The 15,341-nt window shown below is 34.8% G+C and overlaps 4 protein-coding genes across 7 annotated transcripts; 2 read left to right on the top strand and 2 right to left on the bottom strand.

The window, feature by feature from the left end:
* Positions 1-190: 190 nt before the first annotated feature.
* LOC115244440 (mRNA (2'-O-methyladenosine-N(6)-)-methyltransferase) lies at positions 191-3,530 on the bottom strand. 2 transcript variants are annotated; one of them, XM_029822065.1, is made up of 6 exons: positions 3,400-3,530; positions 2,492-2,776; positions 2,263-2,418; positions 2,039-2,187; positions 599-1,963; positions 191-522 (listed from the first exon to the last, which is right to left on the bottom strand). In XM_029822065.1, the coding sequence occupies exons 2-6, from the start codon at positions 2,747-2,749 to the stop codon at positions 243-245; spliced, it is 2,208 nt and encodes a 735-aa protein (XP_029677925.1). In that variant the 5' UTR covers positions 2,750-2,776; positions 3,400-3,530; the 3' UTR covers positions 191-242. The 2 variants fall into 2 exon arrangements, with proteins under 2 accessions (XP_029677925.1, XP_029677926.1); XM_029822066.1 differs by lacking the exon at positions 3,400-3,530 and adding an exon at positions 3,310-3,367.
* A 295-nt stretch (positions 3,531-3,825) lies between these two features.
* LOC115244570 (ribonuclease 3-like) lies at positions 3,826-9,701 on the top strand. Its single transcript, XM_029822295.1, is given in 12 exon segments — positions 3,826-4,242; positions 4,334-5,270; positions 5,498-5,741; positions 5,812-6,003; positions 6,089-6,446; positions 6,532-6,949; positions 7,321-7,718; positions 7,721-7,848; positions 7,938-8,147; positions 8,228-8,550; positions 8,832-8,977; positions 9,304-9,701. Coding segments are annotated over 11 exon segments (3,516 nt in total). The 5' UTR covers positions 3,826-4,242; positions 4,334-4,365; the 3' UTR covers positions 9,498-9,701.
* On the bottom strand, positions 9,570-11,614 carry LOC115244566 (mitochondrial mRNA pseudouridine synthase Trub2). The gene is made up of 4 exons (XM_029822287.1): positions 11,324-11,614; positions 10,588-10,996; positions 10,371-10,507; positions 9,570-10,245 (listed from the first exon to the last, which is right to left on the bottom strand). Exons 1-4 carry the CDS (start codon positions 11,475-11,477, stop codon positions 9,986-9,988), a joined length of 960 nt encoding a protein of 319 aa, XP_029678147.1. The 5' UTR covers positions 11,478-11,614; the 3' UTR covers positions 9,570-9,985.
* Positions 11,615-11,893: 279 nt separating this feature from the next.
* LOC115244567 (ras-related protein Rab-9A) lies at positions 11,894-15,309 on the top strand. 3 transcript variants are annotated; one of them, XR_003885397.1, is made up of 4 exons: positions 11,894-13,323; positions 13,397-13,653; positions 13,732-13,929; positions 14,150-15,309. XR_003885397.1 is itself a non-coding variant. In XM_029822289.1 (3 exons), exons 1-3 carry the CDS (start codon positions 12,889-12,891, stop codon positions 14,166-14,168), a joined length of 711 nt encoding a protein of 236 aa, XP_029678149.1. In that variant the 5' UTR covers positions 11,894-12,888; the 3' UTR covers positions 14,169-15,309. The 3 variants fall into 3 exon arrangements, 2 of the variants coding, with proteins under 2 accessions (XP_029678149.1, XP_029678148.1); XM_029822289.1 differs by lacking the exon at positions 13,732-13,929; XM_029822288.1 differs by having other exon boundaries at positions 13,732-15,309.
* Positions 15,310-15,341: the final 32 nt, after the last annotated feature.

Below are 15,341 nucleotides of genomic sequence, written 5' to 3'. Positions count from 1 at the left end.
ACAATACAAAAAATACAAAATGTGAAATTTCTTAACGAAAAAGTTTTAGTTATATTACAAGTATATAGATTATATCTATTTCCAGACGCTGATATGTTTTTTTATATATATATATATGCTACAATACAAAATGTGAAATTTCTTAACGAAAAAGTTTTAGTTATATTACAAGTATATAGATTATATCTATTTCCAGACGCTGAAATTATTTATATGTTTTTCTTGTGAAGATCATTTAACAATTATACAGAATGACTGGGTAGTGTCTGTACGGGTGGCACAGTCGGCGTTGTTACAGCTGGTGTTGTGGGTACAGGTACTGGCGTCGATGGTATCGGTTGATGCGTTTGCCTCGGCGGGGAAAGGAGTTCTTGTCTGTCCCTCTCCCGTTCCCGACCGGGTCGCCAGGCTTCCAATAAGGCCTCAACTCGCTCCTCCGTGGGGCCCCATCGTCCTGCGCCAGCTGGATTTTGTAACCATACAACCAGCGTACCGTGTACTGCTCGGATGTTCACTTCACCTCTGGAAATATATTACAAAATGAAATAAATTATTTTCACGAACGAGTCCGGAATTTATTCGTGTTTCGTAAACGCACTTTGGAAGAATATGTTGAAATCCGTGTCTGTATTCGTGTTCCATAGCAGGCACCACTACTTGTTTGCGTTTAAAATGACTGCCTTCAAGTTTTATGAGCGCGTTAGGAGCTGGATCTCGCCACTCCGGTAAAAATACCACAAACGACAAGGGCTCCGCCGAATCGGCCAATAAGCGCTCAAAATGATTGACCATGGCTTCCATAAGTTCCTCACAGTAGGGCGGATTTGCTTGAAACGAGCCGCTGACCGGCCTAAAGTCCAAAAACGGTCCCCTTGATCCGAAATAAGAGTCTGTGTCGGCAAATGCTGAACAATACTGCCGAAAGTAACAATTTAGGGGCGAAGCAAAACATTCGAACGTAACGCCGAACGATCTCTGAAGACATTCAAAAACTGTAACTGGGAGAGCCATCTGAGTCGCTTGGCCTTCGTTGATTCCAAAATATGTCTGATAACGTTTCAGCATACACCAAACGCGTGGCAGAAACATTTCGAACTTTTTATCGTCGAAACAGTTGTACCTATACAAATGTTCCAGTTTGGTGAGGTGTGTGTTGTTGATATACATGGTGTCACCATGAAAGCGCAACATCGTTTGCTCGCGTTCTGGGAGATAATCCACTTGCGGAAGTCTCGGTGTGGGGAGAGAGAATTGCACTGGGTAACACCAAACCTTTCTCTGCGTACTAGCCGGACCTCCTAAGGGTATAACGTCTCCTAGACCATTATCCTTGAGAATTTGATTGTTCTTATCTTTTACTTTCTTCGCGTATTCCGTCGATAGGTGATAAATTTTCAGGCATATACCCTCCACACTGGCTTTAACAGTCTCTGTGAGATGCGGCTGGCATTGTCGCTTTAGATGAGCAAGCCTGTCCTGAAAATCGTCGAACGTGGCGCCTACCGTTCTTCTTAACCATTGAAAAGTGTCCTCCGCGTTCCACTTAACCACTTTCCGACTTTCCGAAGACGCCGCTCTGGATTCTATCATCTTCTTCGCAGCTTCGGCGTAACGCGATAATTGTTTCCTCGCGTCACCCGTGAACTTTGGCCTCACCAATTTGATGGGGATATCGTTCATGATCTCGCGATACATAGACATAGAAATTTCGGGAAAGCATTGACTCGGTAGCAGCGGATCCGAGCCACAATCAATGACCTTTCGTTCCATCAGCCATCTATTGAAAGAATCTTTCGGCGCGTCTATACATTCACGAGTATGACATAACTCTTGATAACATTGCCGTAATTTCGCTAATAATGCACAGCGCAGAGCTTCCGCTTCGGGATGAACATGCGGCAAACTTGACGGCGCTCTCTCGTATATTATAACATTCGTAGGTATCTCCAGATCCCATGGACCCCTAACATATAACAAAAACGAATTGTTCATTCATATATTGACACTTTTTAATATCTCGATAAAATTGAACTCTTACGCCAATATAAATTTCTTTGCTGGTGGAGTAGTCCCGTCTTCCGATGCTCTCCGCTTCAATGTACCTCCCGGTGTACTAGGTGGAATAGTTCCATTTCCAGGTGGAGGTGGTACACCACAAATACCAAGCGGATCCGTGATTGGATCAAACTTTGGTAAAATATATATATGTTATATTTTTTCCCTTCCCTACATAATACAGGTATTTGTACTATTTTGCAGTACCTGAGGTTTCAAAGAAGGTACTACCCACAGAGATTCTCCAGTCAACTTATTCCAGAAATATGGCCGACTTTCTCGTTTGCTCCAAAATTTTTTCCAACCTTGTTGTTGAAGTTCCACAGATAACTCGAGTTCCGGAAAGCTTCCCGGTGGTGTACCCTATAATAATTTTCTTATAACCTTATAACTTTAAATTGTTAAAAAGAAAGAAATAAAAGATCTTCCGATATACCTGAGTTATCAAGGGTGATTGTTGTATGTGACCAATTTGAGGACAATGATCGGCTACAGTTTGCGTCGGTGTTAATATGGGTGTTTGGAGTTTCACAGGTGTAGGAACTATAACTTGCGCCATTGTCGAATTTGCATCTTGCTGTAGCGTCTGATGGTGATGATGCATGACTGGCAACGATGACACCGATTGCCCCGATAAAGTTTCCCAATTCGAGGTATTGGGTATATCTTGTTTTCCTCCGCTTACTTCGTTCATTGTTTGATATGCGCTTGGCGCAACTTACTGAAAATATTTATTCAAGCGTTACATCATATATCTCACAAGTGTCTATTAAAATATATATTACAACTTGAGGATTATTACACCTAACACAGTCACGCATAATTTAATAAATACAAAATAATGTTATATATACTTTATTAAAAATTAAACTATATATATAGTATATGTGCAATATTGTAACACTTTGCGATATTAAAGAGATGGATTTTACATAAATAAAATGTATTTTCATACTTTTCATACTACTTGTATTTTTTTTATCAATTAAAAACTACACACATGTAATAAAAGAAGACATATTAAAGATGCGCGGTAAAAATAAAAGATTAAGATGGACCATTAGAGATGCTGTAGAAAAGGCACATTGAATTTTATACAATATAATCTATTCGAACCCAACACGTTCCCGCGCATACTTATACATATAAATTGCAAAAGGTACAAGTAGTCTCGCGATAATTACGAGATCTTTTTTTAAAACATCGCGGCTCGCAACTCGAGAGCGCTCGGTGATACAATGTTTGTTTACATACTGAGAAAACATCTAGGAAAATACGCGGTTTCTCGTGTCGCGCGATCGGTCCCGCTCGCACAAAATATACCGCAGTCGAGAGAGGGCTCACCAGAACTGATAATATTCTTAATTCATGAGAAATGCGCGACGGCACTTAGAATTCATTCATGATTTGTGAAATTTGACGCAACGATATCCACCCGTACGACGCCATTTGCTTAAACTGAAAGGAATTACAGTGCCCGGCGAGAAGAGAGAGGGGAAGTGCGGTTACGGTCGCAACGAAACGTAAGGTCGCGTTTGCAACGCTGCGAGCGCGAGGATACTCGAATACGATTGGCGGAACATAGTGTCTCCAAGTTTCTTGCGTTTCGCGGACTTGCTCTGCTTATGCATTCGGCGTAACGCGCAAAAACGACGCGTGACTTGAGCGATGGCCAATCTTGTTCCGGCTTTTACGGAAATTGCAAAATACGTAGCGGGAGATGATTGGTCATCGCTTCTTCCTGCTTCTTCGCGTATGCGAGAAGCTGCAAGAATATAGACGTAAAAAATATAGATCATTTTCATTTTTTCACGATGAAGGCATGATAAAAGCAGTCATGATGTAAACATAATATATTTACATAATATATTAACATAATATATTTACATCATGGAAGTAGTCTATACTTCCTGTATCTATAAATCTATAGCGAGAACCAATATAATTATGGGAGAGCAGCACAAAAGGGGAATTTCAGTTTACAGAGGAACAGCTGATCTAGAATAGAGAGATTCTAGCTATGGAAGCTTTAAAGCCAGTTTAGTCATTTTTTCATCATGTTACATGTTACATTACGTTTCTGTACCTACCTACCAGTATCAATGTGTAATCAATGTTTGTTGATATAAACAAGTGTGAGAGTAATATGTTAAAATATTAATAAAAAAAGGAAGAAAAATAAAATCGGTAAATAAAACATTAGAATTATTTTATTGAATGTTATAGTTATTGAGAAATTTCCAACATTGATATAATTAATTCGAAAATTATTTATTAGAAGTTAATAAGAAAAACTAATTTCACACGAAGATGGCAAATCCTTCAATGAACACGGGACAAACGTACTATTGGAGTCAGGAGCATATGAAGTACTATCCAGTACCTCCAGTACCAAATTTTCCACCGCCTAATTACAATCAACCACCGAATTACAACTTTTCGTACAATGTACCTCCTCCTAATGTATCGAACGTTAAATCGACAAACTCGATGTATCAGCTTGTACCTCCTACGTATCATGATGGAGCGACCAATTTTCAGAACAATGTCCCTTATCAGAATCAAACAGATCCACAGTATAATAATCAATATTATGACAAAACAGAATCTGCACAACAATATGCAAGTGAAAATTATGCAAATTGGGATAGAAATTCCAGAGACATGTATAATAATAGTGCTGACAACGAATGGCATTCTAATAACTCTACCTCAAATTGGACAACAAATACATCATACCAAAATACATCTAGTTCTTGCTATGATACGAGTAAGACGTATAACGATAACGAGAGACTATGTTCAACGCAAAAGTATGAATCATCGCAAAGAATAAAAGAGCCCGAATGGAAATACAACAATAGGGAAACCTTGCCCAATCGTAGCAATAGTAGACAAAGATCTAGAAGTCCAGAAGGTAGGTCGGAGAAAATATATAGATCACGATACGACGATCACAGGGACAGATATCGTCAGCACAGCAAGGGAATGTCTAATTTACGAGAGTCCACAAATGATAGTGTATATTTCGAGAGAAGGTCTTCATATAAGAGGCACGAAAGTTATACGTCTCGTTCAGAGGGATCTTATACAAGAAATAGAACTAGAAAGAGATCAAAATCACGGGAATCTCGTTCGAGCCGAGATAAAACGCCAATCAATGCTAAACGGACAAAGGGTCCTACTGAAAGAGAATTACTTTTAGAAAAATATAGGTAAGATTTATATACGTGTAGCTCCCTTTAGATAATAGCTTTTTGTATTTAGTATATGACAGATACAATAAGAAACAATGTTGCAGCTTTTTTTTTTTTCTTTTAATAAGAATTAAATTAGCTACAGTCTTGATTCTTATCGACATATTTGTTTCATGTGCAAAAATCATCTTATATTTACAAACTAAAGGTTTCTACTAATTATAGAATTTTTTTATATCTTTTAGACGGAATTATTGTGCAACAAGTAAAGACATTGAGCGAAAATTGAACGAATTATCAGCAATGGGATCAGAAGGCATACTTGAAAGCGAGAAAAAGATTTGGACTCGCACGGCACCAGCGGATCTTTACTATTTTAGAGACGAGAATAATCCAAAGATAATGAGAAGTACTGTTAAGCTACAGGAATTATGTATGACTTTTAAGAGATTATTAATTGACAGAGCAACCGAAGCAAGAGCATTGCAGGTACATATATTCTTATTAATTATCTTAATAAAATACAATAAAATTGATTATATCTTTTTAATTTACTTAGCCACCTTATGAGCCACCTCCGCGTAAAACTAGAGCACGTCTTTGTCGTCATAAATCTGAAGCTTGCAGTAGCTCTTCATCTGATAGTGATAGCTCTATGGATGAGGATGATAGAACAATGGAAGAGTTAATGGCAAAGAAACAGCATCCACAAAGATTGCATCCTGAAATGTGGTTCAATGATCCTGGAGAGGTAATTATCGAGAATTGTCTCATCTCAATTCTTAAAAATCTATGCATTAGATATTTAAAAATATATTATAAATTTTTTTTTATAGATGAATGATGGTCCATTATGCAGATGTAGTGCGAAATCACGGCGCTCAGGCATAAGACATGGGATTTATGCCGGAGAAGGTGCAATAAACAAGTGTCAATTAAATACGAATAATGCGGACAAATTGTATCACTATAGAATAACAATCAGTCCACCGACTAATTTCCTCACCAAAACACCGACGATTATCAAACACGACGAACATGAATTTATATTCGAAGGATTTTCTATGCTCTCTCATTTTCCGCTGGTTAAATTACCCACGTGTAAAGTTATACGATTTAATATTGAATACACAATCCTCTACATAGAAGAGAAATTGCCAGAAAATTTCACGATACAGGAACTTGATTATTTTCGTAAGTAGTTGCTATATATTTTTTTAAACACCATATTTTTTCTTTATCGCGCTCATTCTAAGCATAGTATTCTGAATTTTCACAGAGATTTATCTATTCAGAGAAATTTTGGAGCTCGTAGATTTCGATTTGCACGCGGCACAGGATAAATCCGGCTGTGGACAGTTCCATTTTATGCCAAGATTTGTACGTGATTTGGCTGATAATGGCCAAGAAATCTTGTCGATGAACGAAGTTCTAAATTATTTGATAAAGAGCAGTACTCTTCTAATAGATCCAGACGATCTACCTAGATTGGTGGCAATGCAGCAATATAAATGGCAAGATTTCGCGGACGAGGTAAAGGGAATGGTTGTGACTTATCCGGGGAAGAAACCATGTAGCGTTCGTGTTGATCAGCTGGATAGAAATCAAGTGGACCAGCCACCCGGCATAATCGCTTATCCCGAGATAGTACATTTTGGTATCCGCCCGCCGCAACTTAGCTATGCTGGAAATGCAGAGTAAGTAATCACTTACTATCAATAAAATGTCATATTTTTGTACTAGTTTAATGCAAAAGATTTGCCAAATAAAATTGTTAAATAAAGTTCTTAATCAATTAAAAATCTTAATCAATTTAAAGTTATATATCCTAATTTATATATAATAATTTATGCTTTGTGTTTTATACAAGTATATATAATAAATCTAAGAACAAATTACATTTTTTGCTTAAAAATACAGAGATAATTTTTTAGAAATGTTTTACTCTAAATAATACAAATGTACAAAACCACATTTCAAATTTGTCAAAAGTTATATTTTTTTAAACACAATATATTTGCACTTAAAAACTATAACCCTCTAAAAATTAATTCTTTAATTTATCCAGCTATCAAAAAGCATGGAGAGATTACGTGAAATTTCGACATCTACTCGCGAATATGTCGAAACCCTCCTTCGAAGATAAAAGAAAGTTAGAGGCAAAGGAAAACAAACTGCAAGAGTTACGTACTCAGAGCAAGATGAAGCGCGACGTCACAGTCGATGTCACCTCCGACGGATTTTACAGAACCGGCATTATGTGTGATATTGTGCAGCATGCGATGCTGATACCGGTACTCGTCTGTCATCTGCGGTTTCACAAGTCCTTGGACAATCTGGAACGCACGTTGGGTTACGAATTTAAGAACAGATATTTGCTCCAACTGGCCCTTACACATCCCAGCTACCGCGAGAATTTTGGCACGAATCCGGATCACGCACGAAACTCTCTGACGAACTGCGGCATTTCGGAGAGACGCTCTTCAAAGGTGAGGAAGATCTTGCCAAAGTTTGGGTCAATTATCCGCGGCATCCTCTTCAGGAACAGGAACCGACGGGAGATAGACAATGGATTCCCAGTTTCGAGCTGCTACAGGTATGTATTGTTCAGCATTTAAATAAGTTTTCTTCATCTGCGAGACACGCTCTTACATGTTTTCGTGTATTTTCTCTTATGTTAAACAGAAACTGACAAAGTTTGAAGAATCAATTGGGATAGAATTCACTCATATCCGTCTCCTTGCTAGAGCGTTCACAGATCGTAGTATAGGATATACCAATTTGACATTAGGATCTAATCAACGATTAGAGTTCCTTGGGGACACTGTGCTGCAACTTATCGTTTCTGAATACTTGTACAAATTCTTTCCGGAACATCACGAGGGACATCTATCAGTAAGCAATATATTGTTTGTAGATTATTTTGCCAAGTGATTTTTCCATCTATCTCTAATGATAATATCTGTATCGTGCAGTTATTGCGGAGCTCACTCGTAAATAATAAAACACAAGCGGTCGTTTGTGACGATCTTGGCATGACTCAATATGCCCTTTACGGGAATCCGAAAGCCGAATTAAAAACTAAAGACAGAGCAGATTTATTAGAGGCTTTCCTTGGGGCGCTTTATGTTGATAAAGGTTTAAAATATTGTCACGTCTTTTGTGATGTATGCTTCTTCCCACGTTTACAAGATTTTATCATGAATCAAGACTGGAATGATCCAAAGAGCAAGCTGCAACAATGCTGTTTAACTTTGAGAACTATGGACGGTGGGGAGCCAGACATTCCTGTATACAAGTAAGTTCTTAGTTTTTCGGCAGAAAAGCCTTTCTAGAATTGCCATCAAAGAAATGCGTTATAATTACGACTTGCAACACTAATTTATTACTTGATAGCATAAAATGCTGATGTTACAAATTAATAACAAAGAATCTTAATTATTTACTTAAAGTTTTACTTACTTTTATTTCGAATGTCTCGAACATTGCTGAATATATGTATATGATGTTTACACATTTGAAAGATGTATGTGTTTGCAAAAAATATTTTCATAATCTCGTACGATTTCTTTCTTTCAGAGTCATCGAATGTAAAGGACCGACTAATACAAGAGTTTATACAGTCGCTGTATATTTCCAAGGGAAACGGCTGGCTAAGGCTTCAGGACATAGTATTCAAGAAGCGGAAATGAACTCTGCCAAAGAAGCTCTAGAAAAATCTCAAGGTATGCTATGTACATATAAAATGATAAAATAATTATTATATAGAATAATTCAAAATTGATTTATAATCTTTTTTGTCTAAAAAAATTTGATCGCCATTTCTTTTTACAATTTCTTAATTTTCTTAATAATGTAAGAATTTCGAATTAATATTTTATTAAGATATTAATTGAAATTGAAAACAGAAAATAAATCTTTTATTTATCCATAGAATTCAAAAATTATATTTTAATTTATAGAATATACTTTTGTAGTTTGAAGTTTAGTAGCTTACTTTAAGATTATTGTTCTTGATTTGTTTATCATTGTTAATATTTTCTTTCTGCAGATTTATTCCCACAATTAGATCATCAAAAACGTGTGATAGCGAAAAGTATGAAAATGCAGCAATGGCCAAATAAACAGAAACCGAGAGGAAAATCGTTAAGGTCCAGTGAGAGATCTGACGATTCTGACTCGGGCCAAAACCGGAGAAGAAGTCATAGTAGAGAAAGCAATGTTTCAAAGAAAAGAGAAACCTAATTGTTCTTTACTTTATATAGTTCTTACAAGAATAAATCATGGTTTTTATTTCCACAGATAGAAATGCAAACAAGATAATATACTTTTTTAATATTATATACATATTACATACTCTTTTCGTGAGAGAATGATTACTCCTTAGAAATCTCTGTAAAAACTACTTATTGGATTTTTAATAAATAATAATATTGTATGATAAGCAATAATATACTAGCGTTGACGTATTCATGTCGATTTAACAAGCTTACTGATTTAAAGAAATATCTCGTGCGTTTTCATTAATGAATGTTACATTAGAAGACTCTTCCATTTCCTTCCCTCTCTCCCGTTTTATTATTAGTTGTCCAAATATAATTCTCTCATGAAATCGAAGATATATACATAATTATATAAATGTTTTTTATAATAATATAATTTGAATAATATATATATATATATTTTACTTTTTATTTTCTATATTTGAAAATTTAGTCCGAAACAAATTTTAGTTAATTATCTTGTTCTGTCAATATCGGATTCTTTTGTTTCAATAAATATCTATTTCGATTAAGTATATCATGGCACTGTTCCATATTATCTAAAACATTTTGCAACTGCCAATGTTTTGGCAATAAGGCAAGATCTAAATTGAATAACGCATATCGAAAACATAGTATTTGAGTGCATGTAGCGACACTGTGAAGTTGCATCCCTAAATCATGAACCAAAGTTTTCAAATACATCTCGTTTTCGTTTATAGCTACAATTTCTGAAAAGAAATATATAAATAAAGTATATGATCATCTCAATATGTGATTATATAATAATAGATATAGATAATTATGAATAAAAAAATAGAAATCTGAGTTATATAGCAGAAATTATAACATTTACCTAATGTAAATTCAGGAGATGTAAAGTCCACACATTTTATGGTATAAACCATAGGAATATGGTTGTCTGCAGGCCTCATTAAACCTTGTATAGCCAACTCATATGCAGCTTGACTTTGCATGTCTAATCCACAGATTCTAAACATGCAGAAAAGGATTACTATTAGGTGTAAATTTCCAAAATAATTAATATTTTAGGTATTTATCATACAACATACTCAAACATCTTTCTTTGATGAGCAGCCTGCATGGAAGCACATATTCTATCAACTGCATCGCGCTTAATAAATTTATATGTAGACTTCTCGACGATTTTTCCAGTTTTAAAATAATTATCTGTTGCTTGTCCCAAGATACCTTTAATCTTGTAACTGACTGGAGGCTTAGAAGCTTTTAATTTATGAATCCACTTGGTATTATCATTAATACCACAAATCATGAGTCCTGACGAGTCAGTGTTCAGATAATTAGCGCATACTAATTTGAAATCTTTAGGTTGATATCGCGGTCCTACTACTAAAGGATGATCTGCGTAGCTAGGATGTGTGACTATATTCATCTTGTCTGTTGTATTACCCTCTATACACACATGTTGGATCGGTGGACGAACGTGCATACTATTCAAGTCTGAAAATCAAGTGTTACTTTTCAGAAAGTTAAGATTTAAACAAAAATTAAAGATCTATATCTTTTTATATTAGTATCCATTCTGCTTGATTCTTCCACAACACATACATAAGCATATCCTTTTGTTTCACTTTAAGAGTAAAAAAGAAAAAGAAAAATTCTTAAGGTCTTTCTTTTAGCGCTGCATTTTCTCTTATGTTTTTTATACTTAAACTTAAAATTATATATTCAAGTTTTATCGAAAAAAGAAAAAACAAGATTTATGAAATTATAAAAAAGATATAATTGTGTGTGAATAAAGCAAATTATATAGAATAAAATCCTAACCTTCGCAGAGACGATGGATTATGGTGTCTCTTATGTTTAAATACGTAACTGCGGGTGGTTTGTAAACAGCGAACACGCCGTTTAAAACTTTCCATGCTATTCTAGCATCGGAAACTAAGCGTTCCACTTTTGGAATCAGACTTCTTGTCTTCATATTAAAAATAGTTAAAAACTGTCGTTTACTACTCTCACTGATTATATATTATGTATACTTATAACTTGTATAAATTTTACTTAACGTAGATGTGAAATATATAACATAATAATTGCATAATTACATAATATCTTATTTCTCTAATTTCATATATTTTATAATATTTTTATGAAAATAAGAGAGAGGTTATGTATCGCTACTGTCACATGCGACAGTCATGTTTGTTTGATTTTTAAACTGACCGCCGCGAATATGCGTAGAAATATCTCTATTCTGAATTTTCTTTTGTACTAGAGCAGCTGTTTCCTGTAAATTACTATGTGATTTTTTTCCCGAAGTTGGCACTTCAACTTCAGGGTCAACTCTACGTATATTGTATCGTATCTAGCTATTCATACATTATGACTCGGAACAGATGTTTGACATCTGCGAGCGTGATGTGTGTGAAAGATAAAACGTAAGGTTAAATAAAGATGGATAACAAGTTATATAATGTTAATCAATGAAAGTTAAGAGTTTAAAATTTTTTTTCAACCTTAACAGTCGTATACGCTCTCATCTCTTAAATAGATGTCCTAATTGTATTCTTAGATCTATGAAAGCGGCTGGTATTTATTTATAATCACAGGTAGCCATATTTTCGCGAGGGTCGCGCTTGCTCGACCTCCAACATGGGCGTTCCTTTTTGTCGTCTGCAATGTGTCAAATGAGCACCCAGCTGAAAATGATCGAAAACTGTTGGATAGCCGAGTGAGATATTAAATTTGCCGTGGAAATCGATGTGTCAACAAAGACGCCGTTAGAAAGATCGAGGAATAAGTTATCTATTTTGATGAACGTATCGAATTTCCTTTCGCTATTTTTATTGACAGTGCTACAATAACAAAAGATGTGTTTCTCGTGCAATTGAATACGATAATTGAATTAAAAGCACGAGAAAAAAAGTGCGAGCTTCATCGGATAATCTCTTCTTCATCGAAACTTCGAAACTCTTAATTCACCGTAAAATCAATGAGGATTCTCATCGATTTAATCGTAAGGTTATGCAGTGGAATCGAAAAAAAATAAAGAACTTTTTATTTGCTAGTTATTTGATAGAAGTGAAAGAGAGTGGGAGAGAAAAAGAAAAAGAAGAGAAAAAGTTTGTTTGCGGATAATAAACAGCGAAATACTTTAATGCGTATCGCAAGTTCTGAGAAGCTAAAGTACAAAATTCCTGTTTCAAATCAGCTGATCAGCAAAGAGAGAGTCTGTGAGATTTAAATAGGCTTTAATGAGAATATATATGAATTATTTTGAATATATATATATATTGAAGATATTTATTACACAAGACTTTGTTCGCGTCAGATAATTTTTGACGTGTAAAACACAGCATTATTTCTCGCGAAAAAAATAAAACAGTTGGAAAATGTCGGCGAACAATTCAGCGGCGATGAGTACAAACAGAGGCGGTAATTTTCAAAATCGCAATTCCCAAAGATCTACCCTTCTAAAAGTAGTAATACTTGGAGATGGTGGTGTTGGAAAGTCCTGTCTTATGAACAGATTCGTATCGAATCATTTCGATGAACACAGTTTTCACACTATTGGAGTAGAATTTCTGAACAAAGATATTGAAATTAATGGCGAAGCGTATACGTTGCAAATATGGGATACCGCCGGTCAGGAGAGATTTAAAACTCTCAGAACACCTTTCTATAGAGGCTCAGACATTTGTCTTCTGACTTATGCAGTAGATGATAGGACGAGTTTTAGAAATCTAACGCTATGGAGATCTGAATTTCTTAAGTATGCAGATGTTCAAGAAGACTCCAGTTTTCCATTTATTGTTGTTGGTAATAAGGTAAGCTATGGAGCAAGCAGAATTTACATCGAGTGATCTTACCTTAGTGTAAGAAGTGTTATTTTTTTTATAGGTGGATGTTACAGAGTCTGAGAAGCAGGTTTCCACAGAAGAAGCTCAAGCTTGGTGTTTAGAAAATGGCAGTCCTCCGCTAGTTGAAACATCAGCGAAAGATGCCACTAATGTTGAAGCAGCATTTGGGGCAGCGGTTGACGCATGGGCGAGATTAGAAGCTAGATTAGAACGGCCTTTAGTGGAAGACACTGTCGATCTTTCTAAACAGCAGTCTCCACATCGTTCGAGCTGCTGCATGCCTGTGTCCAGCGCTGAGTAGGTCACAGCTTATGATTTTCATTAGTTTCTGATTTTATGTTCCTATGGAATAATGCATGATACATTTTTCTCAAGATCTTCATTTGTGACCAGCTAATTGAAATGGGTTGTAAGAAGATAAGCATATATATACAATCTTAGACAATACAACATTTTTGGAATGGTCATTTAAAGTTTCTTTACATTTGGAAGGAGTACATGTCACAAATTGAATACGTAGAAATGATGTTTTTACTCTCTTTAGGATCAATAAGAACACTACACAATATGAGTGTAAGATATAATTTTACTGATTTTTTATAAATTTACAGAAGGATGCACACCTCGTGAAAATTTATTTTTAATCCGTAAAGAATTCGGACTTGTTAAAGTTAAATGTCTGATTAATTAATCTCATTTCTCAGTTTCTCTTTTCAGTTTTGTCAGAGATAGATATTTTTACAAATTATACTTAAGATATTATTTCTTCACACATGGCATACTTTGTTTCTAGGTCTAACAAAGTAATTTGAAGAGAATCTCTTGCCTGCCTACAATATTCTCTTCATTATATGGTAAACTTTCTTTATTGACACGCTGGAATTACGTCGATTGTATGTAAACGGCATATATTGTTACAAATTTTTTACTTAAGGCTGATTAAAATTTCCAAAGAATGTGGTCTAATTTATAGGATATTATTAGCAGTGAATGAACGATGATTTTGCTGATTAAGTCTTTCTTTTCTATGAATCTTAACAAAATACTCAAGTAAAGCCACAGAAGTCGTATATGAGACAAATAATGTATTGTGTGAGATATACATATATATATTCTGTATTCTGGAAATATATATATATATATATATTTCCAGAATACAACCTTAAGATCAAGTTAAACGTCCTATCAACGCTTTGTGCAGCTCTTAATAAACTACTAACAGTATTTTAAGTGTTTTCACACACCACTGGCTTGTGATAAAATATAATAATAATAATAATAATAATAATAATCATGAATTGCTTTATTAAATAAGGGATAGGCATAAGATGTAATTTTAGCTTTGTAATCTAAATTTGCCTTATCCTCGCGATATACGTCTGAGAACAGTAAAGTAACATGTATTTTTTATTTAAGCATAATCTTGCTATGGATATTCATGTGCGAATCTATATGTGAATTTGATATTTGTACAAAATGCGGCATATGCTTTTCTGCCCTTAGAATATTTCTCATTCAATGTCTAACAATTTTTCTACTAATTAATAATGTTATGAAGGAGTGAAATTTTTTATAAACAATCATCGCCGCACATTTTATTCGCAAGGTTCTTGATTCTTCAGAAACACAGCCTCATATAGCACAAGGAGAAAAGTATGTAACAATTTTCCAACAAGATTTAAACTGTGTATAAAATGTGCACATGCTGGTGCTTTTTATATGTGCTATATATAATTACTATATGTGAAGTATATAAATTTATAATAAAATATATGATGATACTTAAAATATTAAGTACATAAAACACTAATCATATCAAGGTGAGAGATGACTTCATCTCATAATCACCACAATACATAAGCATCATTCTTATTCCAAATCTCTATATCGAAAGATCTATGAATTATTTTTTTAAAGATACTGCTGCACAGATACATATAAATATATTATTTACGAAAAAAAACGCGCGCGCGTATTGATTGTTA

Source organism: Formica exsecta, unplaced genomic scaffold (genome assembly GCF_003651465.1).
Source record: "Formica exsecta isolate Colony F162 unplaced genomic scaffold, ASM365146v1 scaffold82, whole genome shotgun sequence".
Lineage (NCBI taxonomy): Eukaryota > Metazoa > Arthropoda > Insecta > Hymenoptera > Formicidae > Formica > Formica exsecta.
This window is presented reverse-complemented; position numbering and strand designations above follow the sequence as displayed.